The 13,764-nt window shown below is 31.6% G+C and overlaps 2 protein-coding genes across 6 annotated transcripts; one reads left to right on the top strand and one right to left on the bottom strand.

Moving 5' to 3' along the window:
* Positions 1 to 2,420: 2,420 nt before the first annotated feature.
* On the top strand, positions 2,421 to 3,550 carry LOC137807453 (Cytochrome c oxidase, subunit Vib family protein). 2 transcript variants are annotated; one of them, XM_068608106.2, is made up of 4 exons: positions 2,421 to 2,575; positions 2,676 to 2,813; positions 2,898 to 2,973; positions 3,310 to 3,550. In XM_068608106.2, exons 1-4 carry the CDS (start codon positions 2,501 to 2,503, stop codon positions 3,315 to 3,317), a joined length of 297 nt encoding a protein of 98 aa, XP_068464207.1. In that variant the 5' UTR covers positions 2,421 to 2,500; the 3' UTR covers positions 3,318 to 3,550. The 2 variants fall into 2 exon arrangements, with proteins under 2 accessions (XP_068464207.1, XP_068464208.1); XM_068608107.2 differs by having other exon boundaries at positions 2,460 to 2,575; positions 2,709 to 2,813.
* Positions 3,551 to 8,854: 5,304 nt separating this feature from the next.
* On the bottom strand, positions 8,855 to 12,082 carry LOC137807454 (bHLH transcription factor RHL1). 4 transcript variants are annotated; one of them, XM_068608108.2, is made up of 7 exons: positions 11,535 to 12,082; positions 11,339 to 11,446; positions 11,119 to 11,229; positions 10,795 to 10,860; positions 10,192 to 10,257; positions 9,915 to 9,983; positions 8,855 to 9,473 (listed from the first exon to the last, which is right to left on the bottom strand). In XM_068608108.2, exons 1-7 carry the CDS (start codon positions 11,985 to 11,987, stop codon positions 9,156 to 9,158), a joined length of 1,191 nt encoding a protein of 396 aa, XP_068464209.1. In that variant the 5' UTR covers positions 11,988 to 12,082; the 3' UTR covers positions 8,855 to 9,155. The 4 variants fall into 4 exon arrangements, with proteins under 4 accessions (XP_068464209.1, XP_090156966.1, XP_068464210.1 ...); XM_090300840.1 differs by having other exon boundaries at positions 11,119 to 11,223; positions 11,535 to 12,054; XM_068608109.2 differs by having other exon boundaries at positions 11,339 to 11,422; positions 11,535 to 12,049.
* Between the last annotated feature and the right edge of the window lie 1,682 nt (positions 12,083 to 13,764).

A 13,764-nucleotide genomic window follows, 5' to 3' on the forward strand; every position in this document is an offset into this window, starting at 1 on the left:
TTTATTTATTTTATTTATGTTACCAAGGACAATGTTAATGATTTATTATTATTTTGTTTTAAAAAAAAATAGTGTGGGGTTTAATGTCTCTTTAACCAACATTAAGTTTTTTTTTATATATATTTTTTTAAAAATAGTGTACACTTAGCCTACACTATTAGTGTCCATATTATGACCCACTCATATTTATGGTAGCTAATCAGTGTTATTTTTATAGTGTCACTAATTCAAAACTGTCATTTAACAAATTACTTACTAGGTTCTCAACCTCACAACAACGACGAGGGATTTGGGAGGGGGATTTTGGGGAACAAGGTTAGAGATTTTGAGAGAAGAGCACGAGTTGGAGAGGATGATCATGAGCACGAGTTATGGAGTTCTCAAGTGTGTGAGTGACTTATTTGAATACATTATGCTCCACATAACTAGCATTGCGAATGGAGTTTCGATTTCTTGCTTTCAATTTTACAGTGAATTTAGTGAATTTGAAACAGTAGGGTTCGTGAATTTATGAATTTCAAAGAGCAGGGTTCATGTTTAACAAAACATGACATACTTTTAGAAAAAACTTTATTTTTTAAATTTTGTATGTAAATCTTTACATACAGATATAATCCATATGTAAATATTTTAATTTTTTTTAATTAAATATGTAATACCTTATTTATATACGTATAGAATTTGTATGTAACTATTTTCATTTTTTAATTAAGTATGTATTACGTTATATACGGATATAATCGATATGTAACAATTTATGTTTTTTTTAATTAAAAATGTAATATTGTATATATAAATATGATTCATATATAATTATTTTCGTTTCATGACCGTATTTACATATTAAAATAAATTCTTATGTAACACTCAATTTACATATAAATTTGTATATGTATGTAATAATTAATATGTAAATGTATGTAATAATTAATATGTAAATAAATAATTTTTTTTTAGTAATTTAGACCATAAATAATAGAAGACACAGAGCTTAAATTCAGAAAAATAAAAATAAGATTATTTTGATATTTTCACTTGAACCTACGTGATTTTCCTCTTCTTTCTTAACAACCTCTGAAAGAGGGTCCCAATTTTGTATTTTTACACTTTTTTGCACTTGTATTTCATGTCAAATCACTTTATCCAAACAAGAATGCACCCCCACAAATCAGTCATAGTAAAGAAGATAACAGCCAAAATAAACGGAGGCTGAAGAAAATTGAGGAAAAATTAAGTTTAAAGATAAAAAAAAAAACTAAGACATTTTTTACTTTTTCCCTTTACTGTGGGATGTGGGAAAAAACTTTTCCTTTATCTTCAAGAACCCTTCTAATAATTACTCACCCACATATGATAGAGTTCGTGAAGAATGACTCCAAAAAACTTTATCTTTTTCACCAATTGTTTACTATAAATACAACTTAAAATGGATAATTCTTAGCTGTATGCTTTTGATTTCAAAACTTTCAATTAATTTTTATTTTATTTTCTGCAGCTGCATTTTGAACAACACAAATATTAACCGTTTATATTTTTTTTATTAAATTAGTAAAACGTAACAATTCCTTTTAAAAATTAGTCTCCATCAGGTTTAGAATTCTACCGTCTCCATATCCCATGCAGTACAATTAATAGAGATTTCTTTGTGATCCCGACTTTATTTTGCTCCATTATAAGTATTAAATTTTTCATTTACCCTCCTGTTTAATGTTTTTTTCTTGGATGGTATAATTTGAAAATTTTCTAGATTATATAATCTAGAAATTAGAAAAAGTACATCGAATAACATAATTTATAATAATAATTTAAAAATAAATTTTGACTTTTAGATTGTTTAATTTGAAAGTCAATAGTGTATTCTAGATCTGAAAGTTTTTTTATGGAAAAAAAATTGATTCATACAATATACAGTCCAAAATAAATTTCCAAATTTATGAAGACAAGTTTTTGGATTATCCAATATGTAAGTATTTTTTTTATAAAAGAAGCTTTTAGATAGTACAATTTTGAAAGTTAACTTTTGTTTAATAAAAGATTCTATATATTATGTAATCTAAAGATACTTTTGGATTATAGAATCTCATAGTCGTTTTTTTTTTCATAAAAAATCTTTCTTATAATCTAAAAATTATTTGTTTTTACATAAAAAAAAAGCTTATGAATTATGAAATCTAAAAACAAATTACATAATCTAAAAAATATTTGTTTGCATGATACTAACACATGGGGAAGGAGGTGATGACGACAAGAAGATAGCATTAACAAGGTGTGCGAGCAAGGGGATGAGGCAGTTTTGTCTTTTACACACTCCTATGAAGTTGCAAGAGGAAACTATGCGGCTCAAAAAGCAATTCCCTTTGTGAGGAGATCCAAATCCACGATCCATTAACTGGGCTAAGTTATTTCTGATAAAGCCCAGCCCAGTTTTGGCGAGTCCATAAACGTTGCTGTTTGTGACTGCAACGCAGGTTTAGATATCGTGTCTATTCACTCGCTTGGCATGGCCTATGCTGCAGCGAAATCTGACAAAATCCACACCGATGTTCTCACCAAAGCCAGGGAAGCTTGTTACAAGGTCTCTTCTTTTCCTTTTCATGAAAATGGGTTTCTGCAATCTCTCTCTCACTCTCTCTCTCTTGCACACACGTTGAATTGTTTATGTGTTTTTGAACAAGGGTCGTGATGCTTTCTATGCCTGCTTGGAAAAGGAATCTGACAAGAAGCCCACAGAGATTGCATCTATGGGCTTGTTGTACCCTCTAGAATGCAAACAACTTAGGAATGAATACGTCAAACAGTGTCGATCTTCCTGGGTAACATAGCCCCTTCTTCAATTTTTATGCTGTATTGGTAAAAATCGATGCTTTTCTAAATTGGGTATGTTAATCGTGTGCCAGGTGAAGCATTTTGACAAGCAATACTGCCAAAACAAGAGGGTTCAGACACTTTTGAATGACAAAGGGTCGACGAGAGGTCTGTTGTTGCCCCACCTTTACACTTTCAAACCCAGTACTTAATTTTTATCAATTATTCACTTAGAAGTAGTAGTGATAATGAGTCATGTTGATTTCCCTGATAGCTCATGCATGATTCTTTGGGTGTGTTTTCCTTATGTGATAAAGGATTTCTATACATGTATGTGTTTGCTCCTGTTGAGTTCTTACTATTGATGCTGGCTTCAATGATTTCCCTTCTCTTTTTTAATATCAATTAGAGGGTTTGAACAAGTAACTGTATATAGGAGTTACAAGTCTTGGTGTCATTTGCACTTGAGTGGAGAATACTCTCATTGTTTATTCATGTTGGCAGGGGTGTAAAACTTTACGGATCACCTTGCCCTCTTCTAAAAGAAGTATTTTCAGTTTTTGAGGGATGCTCAAGCTGTTGGTTTGACAGTTCTTTATTTGAGAAATCTATGGCTCCCTCGCCTTGGCAAGGTTTGTATTGTAAAATTATTGTAAAAGTTTGTGACCAATTGGTATCTATGCTGCATTGGTCAAAACTCTAGAATAAATGAAATGACACACATCTGGTTTATTCTTTTCTGCAACATTGTTTATAGTCACTTCTTTGCTCTGGCATTAAATAAAATATGCATTTAAAATGGTAAATGGAGAACCCAAGGATCCTTTTGGGGGTTTTTACACTATGAAAGCATTACATATGTGTACCTTTTTTCAGTTTTGGTCAAAATAATATTTAAGCTGATGGGTAACGAGGTACTGGACAAATGAAAAAATGAAGAATTTACCATTATATGCTCTTTTCTCTTTTTTAATTACCAGAAAAAGACATGGGTAAGTGATCAAATTCACATACTGGTCTTTTATGTAATCCTAAATTCAACCCTTTAAGCATTGTTTCCTATTACATTGACCAAGATTTAATCCATATATATAGAATAGGTTCGTTCATAGAGCTATAATTGCATTCATATAGGCTTGAGAGATAGACTAAAATTCGCTCATGAAGTATTAGAAGTGTGCTTGTGTAAATATTGTATCTGAGGTTGAGTCAGAGAAATGTGATTTGTCCACAAGAGTGTGGCAGTAAGAGACACTAATATAAAAATCACAGCATAATTTCTATGAAAATTTTGAACTTTCCTTTAAAGCACCTTATTTTTCAATGCTAAAGTTGTTCTATAACACTCATGTGTTAAACTACATTTAACTACATATTATAGTAGAGTCCAGCTGATACAATTACAGATAAAATCATAAGAAAAAATAAAACTAGACTCCATGCCACAAACCAACATACATAAAAAAACACATAATTCAATGAGTTTACTCTCTATTAGAAGTTAAGTTAAATATATCCAAACATACATCAATAAAATAGAATATATTGTTAAAAATATCCAAAATAAAAAAAAAAGTAAATACATAAATTTTGTTGTCACATCCTATCTAAATATCAAAGTCAACCTCTTTTTCATTCTATTATTCCAATATCTTCTCCACAAGACATTCTTCATTTTGCCCTCATACTCCCAAAAAATCATTGGTATTCTGGTTATTTCTCCTTTAAAATCTCTTTGATTTGGTTGCATTGGTGATTTGTCTACTATTTCTCTAAAATCAGTCATCATGACATTCATTTTATTATCAAAACTTCAAATTCTATGGTTATTGAATCGATATTCAAAATGGTGAATCATGTATTTGGAATCCTAAATAGAATCTTATTATAAATTCTAAGGTACATAACTATAATAATTTAAAAGATAAAATAAACAAAATTCTTAAACAATTACTATTTTTTATAAAACAATATAATACAAATTGTATATTAATTCAAACCTGTTTTCTTTTTTAAAAAAGAAATAAAAAATATTATTCATAACAGCTAATTTTCTATTTAAAATATAATAAAAATAAACAATATAAGAATAAATATATACTAATTTAAATATTATTGTGAAACTTAAAAAAAAATAACAACTAATTTTATATAAAAAAAATATAATAACACTTATATGTAATTTAAATAATAAATATTTTTTTCTTAAGAGATCATATTATTTTTTTTATACAAACAAAAATAAAAAATAACATAAAATATTATTGTTACGGAAGTTGGTATCATTAAAAGTAAGTTACTAAGATTAAAACTATGAGGGGGAAAAAAGATAAAAAAAGCTATTCAGGACTCTCTTTTACTATTCATCCACACTTTTCTTCCTTTTCACTATTCATCTTCTCTTTTCTTCTTTTTCACTATTCAAATTTGCATTGATTATCTTTTCTTACTCCCTTTTAACTATTTATTTTTTGATGTTTGTCTTCTCCATTGTTCATTTCCTTTGCGGTTCGTTTTTTTTAAACTTTTTCTTCTACACTCAACTTCGTCTTTGTTGAGTTTTTTTTCATCACATTTATGTGAGTTTTCATTTTTAGTTTTTTTTTTATTAATTATCCGTGAAGGAACTTAATCGCAAATCACGCCATTAACATATAATTCACTCCATTCAAGTGTACAAAACGATCCACTAAAAGATATATATGGCGATTGAAGAATTTTGTAACAGATTGTGAATTCGAACTGGAAGATTATTGTGATTCTAACTACATTGGATAATTTAGTAATGTGTTCATATTTAGGAAGTGATCATTGACATGCTTTGGTGTCTACCTGTGTTGGACATATATCGGACACGCATATAATATTAACTGTCGAATTAAAAAAAAAAAAAAATTTAAGTTTATGATAATTTTAATACAATTTCAAAATATTATAGAGATGAGAACAACTCTTTCTTACTCTCATGTTGTAGTACATACCTGCCCATCCTGCAAAGCACTACCACTTTTCAAACTTTTCACATTTAAGTTCTTTTGGGTTACCCTTGGCATTTTCATATAAGTAAAAGACATTTGCATAATTCAAGAATTTAACATTTATGAAAATCTTATTATCATATTATCATCTATTTCTAACCTTAAAAGAGAAATTTATCTTGAAATCATATATTAATTCAAAGCACATGAAGATGCTTTTTACCACCAAAATATTCTGCAGTTTTGTCTCATGCATGAATATAGTGTCATTAACAAAATGTAGCATGTTTAGTATTATCTAATTTCCAACTTTAATCTCTTTTAATGACTCTTTCTTTATTGCATGTCTTATCATACTAGCTAAATCTTCGGTTGCAATTAGAAATAAAGAATAGGCTTGGGATTAACCTAATCTAAGGTCTTTTATCGGCCAAACTCTTTAGTTAAACTTCCGTTAACAATAATTGAAATTGTTGATGATCGTAAACATTTCTTTATCCAATTGATCCATTTTACTCTAAATCCTAGGTTTTTTTTATCATGTAAAGCAAAAAACTCTCACTTTGTTAATATGTTTGATCATATTCCACCTTTACAATTATACATTTCTTCTTTTTCTTCCTTACATCCTCTATAGTTTCATTGACTACTAATACACTGTCAAGCAACACTTTATCCTCCACCCTCCAAAAATTTATAACTTTATGTAGAATATTTTTCAGCCTTAAGAACAAAGCTTTTGATATTATTTTATAGATGCTACCTACTAGGATATTCAACTATACTCATCATCTAAGCCTTTTGAACACTTGTTAATTTTGGTTAATTCTCCTCTAAAATCTCTTCTTGAAGGATTTGGTTGTAAAAGTAATTTTTCTACCATCTTTCCAAAATCAATCATAATCATATCCATTTTACCATCAAAACTTTCAACAAATCTAGTAGTTAATTGAGTAATGTGTTGACTTTTTAGGAGGTGACTATTAGAAGCATGTTCACTCCTCTTTAACTATTTCCATCAGAGGAAGGTGAATTTCACGTTGTCACTAATCTTCATCATCAAATTGATTCTTACCAATTTCTCACCAATTCCATCCAAATATACGTTGTAATATTTTAAACTTTAAATTCTTTCTTCAGACGATTGTCAACTATGGGATGCTTATGCAAGTAAAAACAATTACTATTTAAATAAAATCAATGATAACAAAACAATGCACTTAATTAGAATATTAAATACCTCAGAAAATACGTAGATAAAACTTGACTTTAAGTTACGAAAATAATAAGACTGGGAACAAAAAAAATCGTAAAGAGGAATTTTAAAAGAATGAGTATATTATAATAAAAGTTAATGCTATCAACAAAATACATATGATCAGTTGATATTAACCAAATAAATATTAATCAAACAACTAAACATATTATTTTGCTGGTATAAATTAATCGCTGCAGATTTATTTTATGAATGATCTCAAATTGGAATCTTGAGTATACAGCTGTTAAATACTGTTTAAAAATATATTATTAATTTGTGGCATAAATAATAAATAAGCAATTCCACTGTCACTGTTAACAAAAGATATTTAATCATTTTCTTAACTAGAATCTTTAAGATATTATTTAATATTAAAGAAAATTCAGCATAATTAATTGAAATTTATTGGCTGTGTTTGATAAAAAAAACAGTATTGCAATGTTTGTTTTTAATTAACTTAGATTATATTATAATGTTAATGAAACATAGAAAATGGTGTATTAACGTGGAAGCCATACCTAGTATAAAATATTAAAGTGAGTTTATTTGTTGTAGGTGGGTGTTTGGGGATAAAATTAGTTGGTGCCCACTATCAAAGTCTAGTTTGTTTAATATACTGTCTTTAGTAGAATAAACCAACACACAATAATTGGATAAACATGAGATCACAAAAAATGCACTAAAAAAGAAATAATAGAACACAAGAAAATTTGTGATATACCATTGTCTTTCAACGCATCTACGTCATATTCAACCATTTCCACTTCACTTATATCCCCAAGATTCACCCTCATTCAACATCTACTCCCAAAATTCTATTTCTTCTACTATTCCACATTTTTCTTGTCTCTTTCTGTTAAATATTATTTTATTCAATGCTAACTATTGTTAGATTTTTTTTTTTGTTTTTAATCTAGCTGTGTACCTTTTTGAGTAGTGAATTTTTACCCACCAGTTTATATTTGGATTTTTTTTCAACTACTCGTATATGGTTTCCATTTCAAAGTGATTTTATTTGATAAAAACAGTTCATTTTTTCATTTTTAATTATAACTCGATTAATTATTCGCAAGGTATATGATTTCATTTCCTTCAATATTCAAGCATGACTTAATTTCCCCTCGTGTCCAACTGTTGCAGTATTCACTTCTTATTATTGTTTTTATTTTTCAAAACGTAATAGTTAAAACATTAAAAAATGATGAAATAATTTAGAGCTACATTTTATGAAGAAATTAGCAATTTATAAAGACGAGGCACTACGTTATATTGTACTATCCAATTGATAAACACAATTCTCAATTTCTGCAAGCTATTATTGGCTTGGGTTTTCGATATTTTATTATATAAGATTAAATTTTACTTTATATCAGCGTCAGTAGTAACAGTAATACAAACTTCACTTTATTTTTTTAAATTACTTTTGCATGTCTCAAAAGTGATTAAATCAAAATAATAAAGCTTAACTTTATGTTGATATAAATTATTCAAATCTTTGGTTACTGACTTAATTGACCTAATAATTCATATAAACCTAATTCGTGACGAGGCCACGTTTTGATTGTAAAAAAAATAAAAATGTACAAAATGTCTGCTAATCCTTTTACAAAAAAGTAGTGTAGTTACAAAAGTGGACAAATAAAAATCACATAACAATAATGCCTTCGAGGAAACGATAAAAAAAGTAGTGATGTTAGTTATTTTTAATGAATTTTACTATTTGTTTTAATTTTTTAATTAAATAACACAGTTGTTAAAACTTTAGTCTTTTTCCTATGGATGCAAAAGATAAGGTAAATGCAGGAAAGTGGGATGAAAAAGGAAAAGTAGCATAGGTGTTAAAAAAATGATGAAACTGTTTGAGAAATAAATAAAGTAAAAGAAAAAGAGGCGAAAAAAACAAAGAAATGAGATAGGATAGGATTGGAAAGTGTAGAAGCATGAAAGTTAGCGTGTGGGTAGGAAAGTCAAGTTAAAAACGACGTCGTAGAGGATAGGCTTTCCTAGACTTTAGAAAAGCACGTCATTTGGTTTGTTGAGGTTGTTCTTGATTTGGTTGAGGTAGTCACGTCGTTTGGTGTAGTGTTTGACCACAAAGTCAACGAACGGCGTGATCAGGACTTGGAAACGGAGGCGGTGTCTTTCACGAGGCCATTGCTGAGAGTGGAAGAGTGCAGGGTGAGCGCGGACATTCCGGGAGAGGAGGGCCCATCACCGTTGATGAAAGGGTTCCTGGCGTGACACGTGGCTTTGGAGATGGCGGTGGCCAGAGAAATCGGCATAAGGCAGAGACCTTTCCCCTGCAGGTACTGCATGGCGGACCCCATGTCTTCCTCCATCAGCTTCGCCACCTGTTGCTCCGTCGTGGCTAGGGTGTCGTTTGAGTTACCGTTGGCGTTGTTGCTTTTTGGTTGAACGCAGTCACCGCCTCCCTGCAGTAGCAAACAACGACACCATGTGACAGCGTTAGTTACAATAGGGTGCAGAGAAAGAGGAAAAAGAGGAATCTGCGAAAGTGGCCACGCGTGCTGCTTTTGGATTGTCGTTTTGTGGTGATTGAGAATTTGGGGATTGATTGATTGATGGATAATAAGCCAAAGACAACACAAAAAGACTACTCACTCCGACAATATTTTATGGGTGCTGCCTCTGCCATTCTATTTCTTCTTATGGAATTCCTCCCATGTTTTTTTTATTATCTTCCTCATTTTCTTGTCTCCTCTTTTTTATTCTTATTTTTCCTTTAACAATTCACCAATTCATAAAACAGGAACATTGAAGGGAAAATGAGAAAAAACAATCTTTTCATTGGGCATATAGTTGTTGGGATAATCGTGGTGTTAATTAAAGTGGAAAAAATAGGAGTAATCTACCTCCGAAGATATATCAGCAACAAGGGGTGCTACAGCGGCTGCACCTCCCAGTCTGCTCATGCTTAAAACCTGTAATCCAATTAATTAATTATGCAGGCATCATAATAATTTGAAAAGTTGTATACATGTGTTTCATTAAAACAATTATTTAATTATATTATCGCTTCACTTTATTAACTTTTTCTGCATTCCTTCTATTGAGATGTACCAATATAAAGAAAAACAATGAAAAATATTAAACCCATTGAAATAAATGTGAAAAGAGAGGGGATCTGACCTTGACTTGGAGCTGTAGGAACTTCACATAATCGATGATCTCATCCAACATGGAGGCCTTATCAGTCTGTCAATTCATGAGCATAGCACATATTTTAATTAACATGGAAAACTATTTGCTACATTTTGTACTTTTTAAAGTAAAGTGATATAGATATGAAATAAGGAAAAAATAATGAAGATGTTTGTATGATAAAAAGAATCAGAGAAAAGGGATTGCAGGACTCTTTTTTACCATGGATTGATCCTTGCATATTTGAATGGTGCATATACAGTACTATTATTATATATTGTTCACGTGTTGCGTCTAGTCGTCTCATTCTCACAGATAACAACAATTCTACAAATCCCACTTGTTGCAAGTACCAAACCTTAGTGCTGTCCAGCTTCATGTTTCAGGCACGCACGGAAAGATATATATATAATGATGTTAACGGACGGAACTAGGGTGTTGCCGCTACACTATGCATACCAAAACTACTGCTTCCTATTGGAAAGTGCTTAATGTAATTATTCATTATACTCCAATTAATCCAAAAGATCACATAATTAAGCTTAACATTACTTCAACCAATCAACAAAAGATAAGACAACTGAAGTTTACCTTGTTGGCGTTGGGAACCAGTTCCTGTAGGGCCTTCATTCGCTCTGCGATTCTCTCCCTCCGTAACTGCCACACACAACAAAATTCCCAACCCAGCTTCAGAACAACAAAAGTAAGACAATGACCAAATCTCCTTACAAATCAAATCAAACGTGAAAAGATGAAAAACCAAAGCGATTCTGTCCTATTCCGGCGTTTCCCCTGATTTGTACAGAAAAAATGCACTGCTACGTGTGAAAAGTGTATGGTTAAAACGAACAAGCCACATGAAATCACTGAGCTCAATGTGGAAACAAGATTTTGCGAAGCCAGAGAGAAACGTACCCTTTCGGCGATGCTGTGTGGGTCCGTGGCTTGACCTCTCCTCGCCCTAACCCTCTGCTTCGGCTGACCGGAAGCGCCACTCGCCGGAGCCGAAGCTCCGAAACTCTGCCCCTTCAAATTCCAAGCGCAAACAAAATCAGAATAGGTTCACAACATAAAATCAGTGTTTGTTTTATTCAATTGTATCATCAACAACAACAATAATAAAAAGAAGAAGAACCTGTTGAGGAAGTTGAAAATGGTGAGTTTGGTTGGAGGGTTGGGCGGCGCCTTGGAGAGAGGCGGAGAAGGCGTTGTAGAGAGGCTGAACAGAAGAAGCGTCAGCGTTCTGCGAAAGAAAAAAGAAAAGAATGAAGCAGAAGAGAGCGAGGGTAGTGGGAGGAGAAAAAGGTTTGGGGTTAAATGAAGAAACTAACTGGAGTGGGAGATTTGAAGGAGGGCGCATGAACGACGTCGTTTAGCGAGGAGACGGGCATTTGGAGAAGGGGAGAATTGGCAGCGGCAGCGGCGGCGGCGGCGGAGGAGAGGAGGAGTTGGTGGTGTTGGAGCATTAGAGCGGAGGCTTTGTCATCGGTGATGTGGTGGTTGCGAAACTTGGAGGCCAAGTTGGCTTGTTGGAGGTCGTAGGGGTAAAGGACGTTATTCTCCGGCGTGGTTTCGTCGGAATTAGGGTCCCACAAGGGGTTGGGGTTGGGTTTGGGGTCCAGTGTCCATGGAGAAGAAGGAAGGTTGGAAAGCATTTGTTTGAGGAAATCGTCGTTGGAAGCTGCGTCAAACTGAATCTGTTGCTCATTGTTACTGCTATTGTTGTTGCCGTTAAAGAGAGAGTTATTGTTAGGGCCTTGCATTTCTCCACTACAAGGTTGCATGAGAAGCACAAGAGAAGAAAAGAGAAGAAAAGTTTGAAGAAGAGAAGAGTGAGAGGTACCTTTTAAATACGCGCCTCACCACCAAGCTATATACACTTATAATACATTCTTTTCATTTTCTTTTCTTTTTTATTTCTCATTTCTCCTCAAACCGTCCCTGCCAAGTGTTGCGTTTCAGTTGCGACTTGCCCATCAAGTTTCTCAATATCTCGAATTTCATTATTTTCATCTTTTTCTTTCAAACTTTAACGTTACTTACATAAATAATTTATAACTGATTTTAGTTTTCATTATAGTGATATTTGATCCTATATCTTAAGAGTTCTACTCGTCGGGTTTTATTAAATAACACAAATCTGGACAAAGCGTGTTTGCAAACGGTTACACGCGTCCAAGGTGCGACTTTTTATCAGACAAAAATAATAATAGAAGATAGCGATAGACGTGAATTAACGTCGTTTTTAATAAAATAAAAACAACAATATTCAAACATATGTGAAAAAAATATTATGTGTTACACTTAAGAATTTGTGAAGGTTGTGAGTGGAATAGAGGCAGTGTTAAATATGTTGTGGGCTTTTGACTTGATTAAGTTTTTATATTGGTTCCGTCTTTCTTCACATCGACCATCATTACAACAAAAATTCGATGAGCCTTATCAAAATTATTAGTGGAATCTAATTTTATAATTAATTACAAATTTTATACATAATTCATTCTAACACAATCCAAATAAGCAAATTGATGATCAAGTTTTTGGTTCCGGATAACCATTTTAAGGGAAAACATTGCGTTTTCGACTTTCTTCTAATAACAAATCTTACTTTGGGTTTGAGTTCATAAAAGCATAAAAGTTTTATATTCGTTATAATAACACGGCACTTACAAAATTGAGAGACGTGACATTTTTATCAACATTTAACATTTTTTTAATGTAAATTGATCAAAGAATTCATTAGGCTTAATTTGTGTGCTTGTCACATAATTTTTTTTTGTTTTGGAAAATTGTATGCTTTTGAGAATAATGCATTCAAAAGATATTGATTGTGATTTGCTTGATGAGAAATTTATAAGTTCAGTGAAAATCTAATCACGTTTTATTGTAAGATTTGATAAAGATCATAAAGATATGGATGAAAAGATGATAAAAATACCTATTCATTGTTGCTTTGCTCTGCCCTTCCCACTTTTTATTTTGTAAGTTGATTTTGTTTTCTTGTTTTCACCAAAAATATAATGATTATTAGGGGAGGAGGCTATTGAATTCAATATCTTTATAAAATTTTTTTGGAAAGTTATTTATTTTTACTCATTTATTATCAAAGGATATCGATACAAAGTTTCTAAAAGGAAGCTAATATGATATTAAGTTATCTAGAGTTTATCCTAAAGTTTGTTGGGCTTATCAGGTATCAGACCATCCATAATATATAATCTAACACACGAGTTGGCATGTCTCAGTATGAGAGGAGTGTGTTAAAAATCCCACATCAATTAAAGATAAAAACATTTCATAGTACATAAATGAGTGTAAACATCATCTTGTAAATTGATTTTATAAGATTGAATTTTTGTCTTATTTTACAAAACAAATCTTGAGCCCTTCGAGGCACGAAAAAGAAAACGAAGCCCATGTGACTGTGGGTGTTATCTAAGATCAAACACACAACAATTAAAACCATCTATCCCTGCAAAAAAAACAATAGTACACACCCCCTTCACAACTATGAGCTTTAATTTTCATTTGTTCTACTCACCTTAGCTTAATTACAAAACA

The sequence above is a fragment of the Phaseolus vulgaris genome, chromosome 3, assembly GCF_051622355.1.
Source record: "Phaseolus vulgaris cultivar YP4 chromosome 3, ASM5162235v1, whole genome shotgun sequence".
Lineage (NCBI taxonomy): Eukaryota > Viridiplantae > Streptophyta > Magnoliopsida > Fabales > Fabaceae > Phaseolus > Phaseolus vulgaris.

What these genes read in the sequence shown, in the direction of transcription:
- LOC137807453 (XM_068608106.2), top strand. Translation starts at nt 2,501, where the DNA reads ATGGCCTATGCTGCAGCGAAATCTGACAAAATCCACACCGATGTTCTC. An exon ending in CCAGGGAAGCTTGTTACAAG is followed by an intron (nt 2,576 to 2,675) that starts GTCTCTTCTTTT and finishes TTTTTGAACAAG; the next exon opens with GGTCGTGATGCTTTCTATGC. An exon ending in AACAGTGTCGATCTTCCTGG is followed by an intron (nt 2,814 to 2,897) that starts GTAACATAGCCC and finishes ATCGTGTGCCAG; the next exon opens with GTGAAGCATTTTGACAAGCA.
- LOC137807454 (XM_068608108.2), bottom strand. Translation starts at nt 11,987, where the DNA reads ATGCAACCTTGTAGTGGAGAAATGCAAGGCCCTAACAATAACTCTCTC. An exon ending in CACACAGCATCGCCGAAAGG is followed by an intron (nt 10,861 to 11,118) that starts GTACGTTTCTCT and finishes TGTGTGTGGCAG; the next exon opens with TTACGGAGGGAGAGAATCGC. An exon ending in TTGCTGATATATCTTCGGAG is followed by an intron (nt 9,474 to 9,914) that starts GTAGATTACTCC and finishes TTGCTACTGCAG; the next exon opens with GGAGGCGGTGACTGCGTTCA.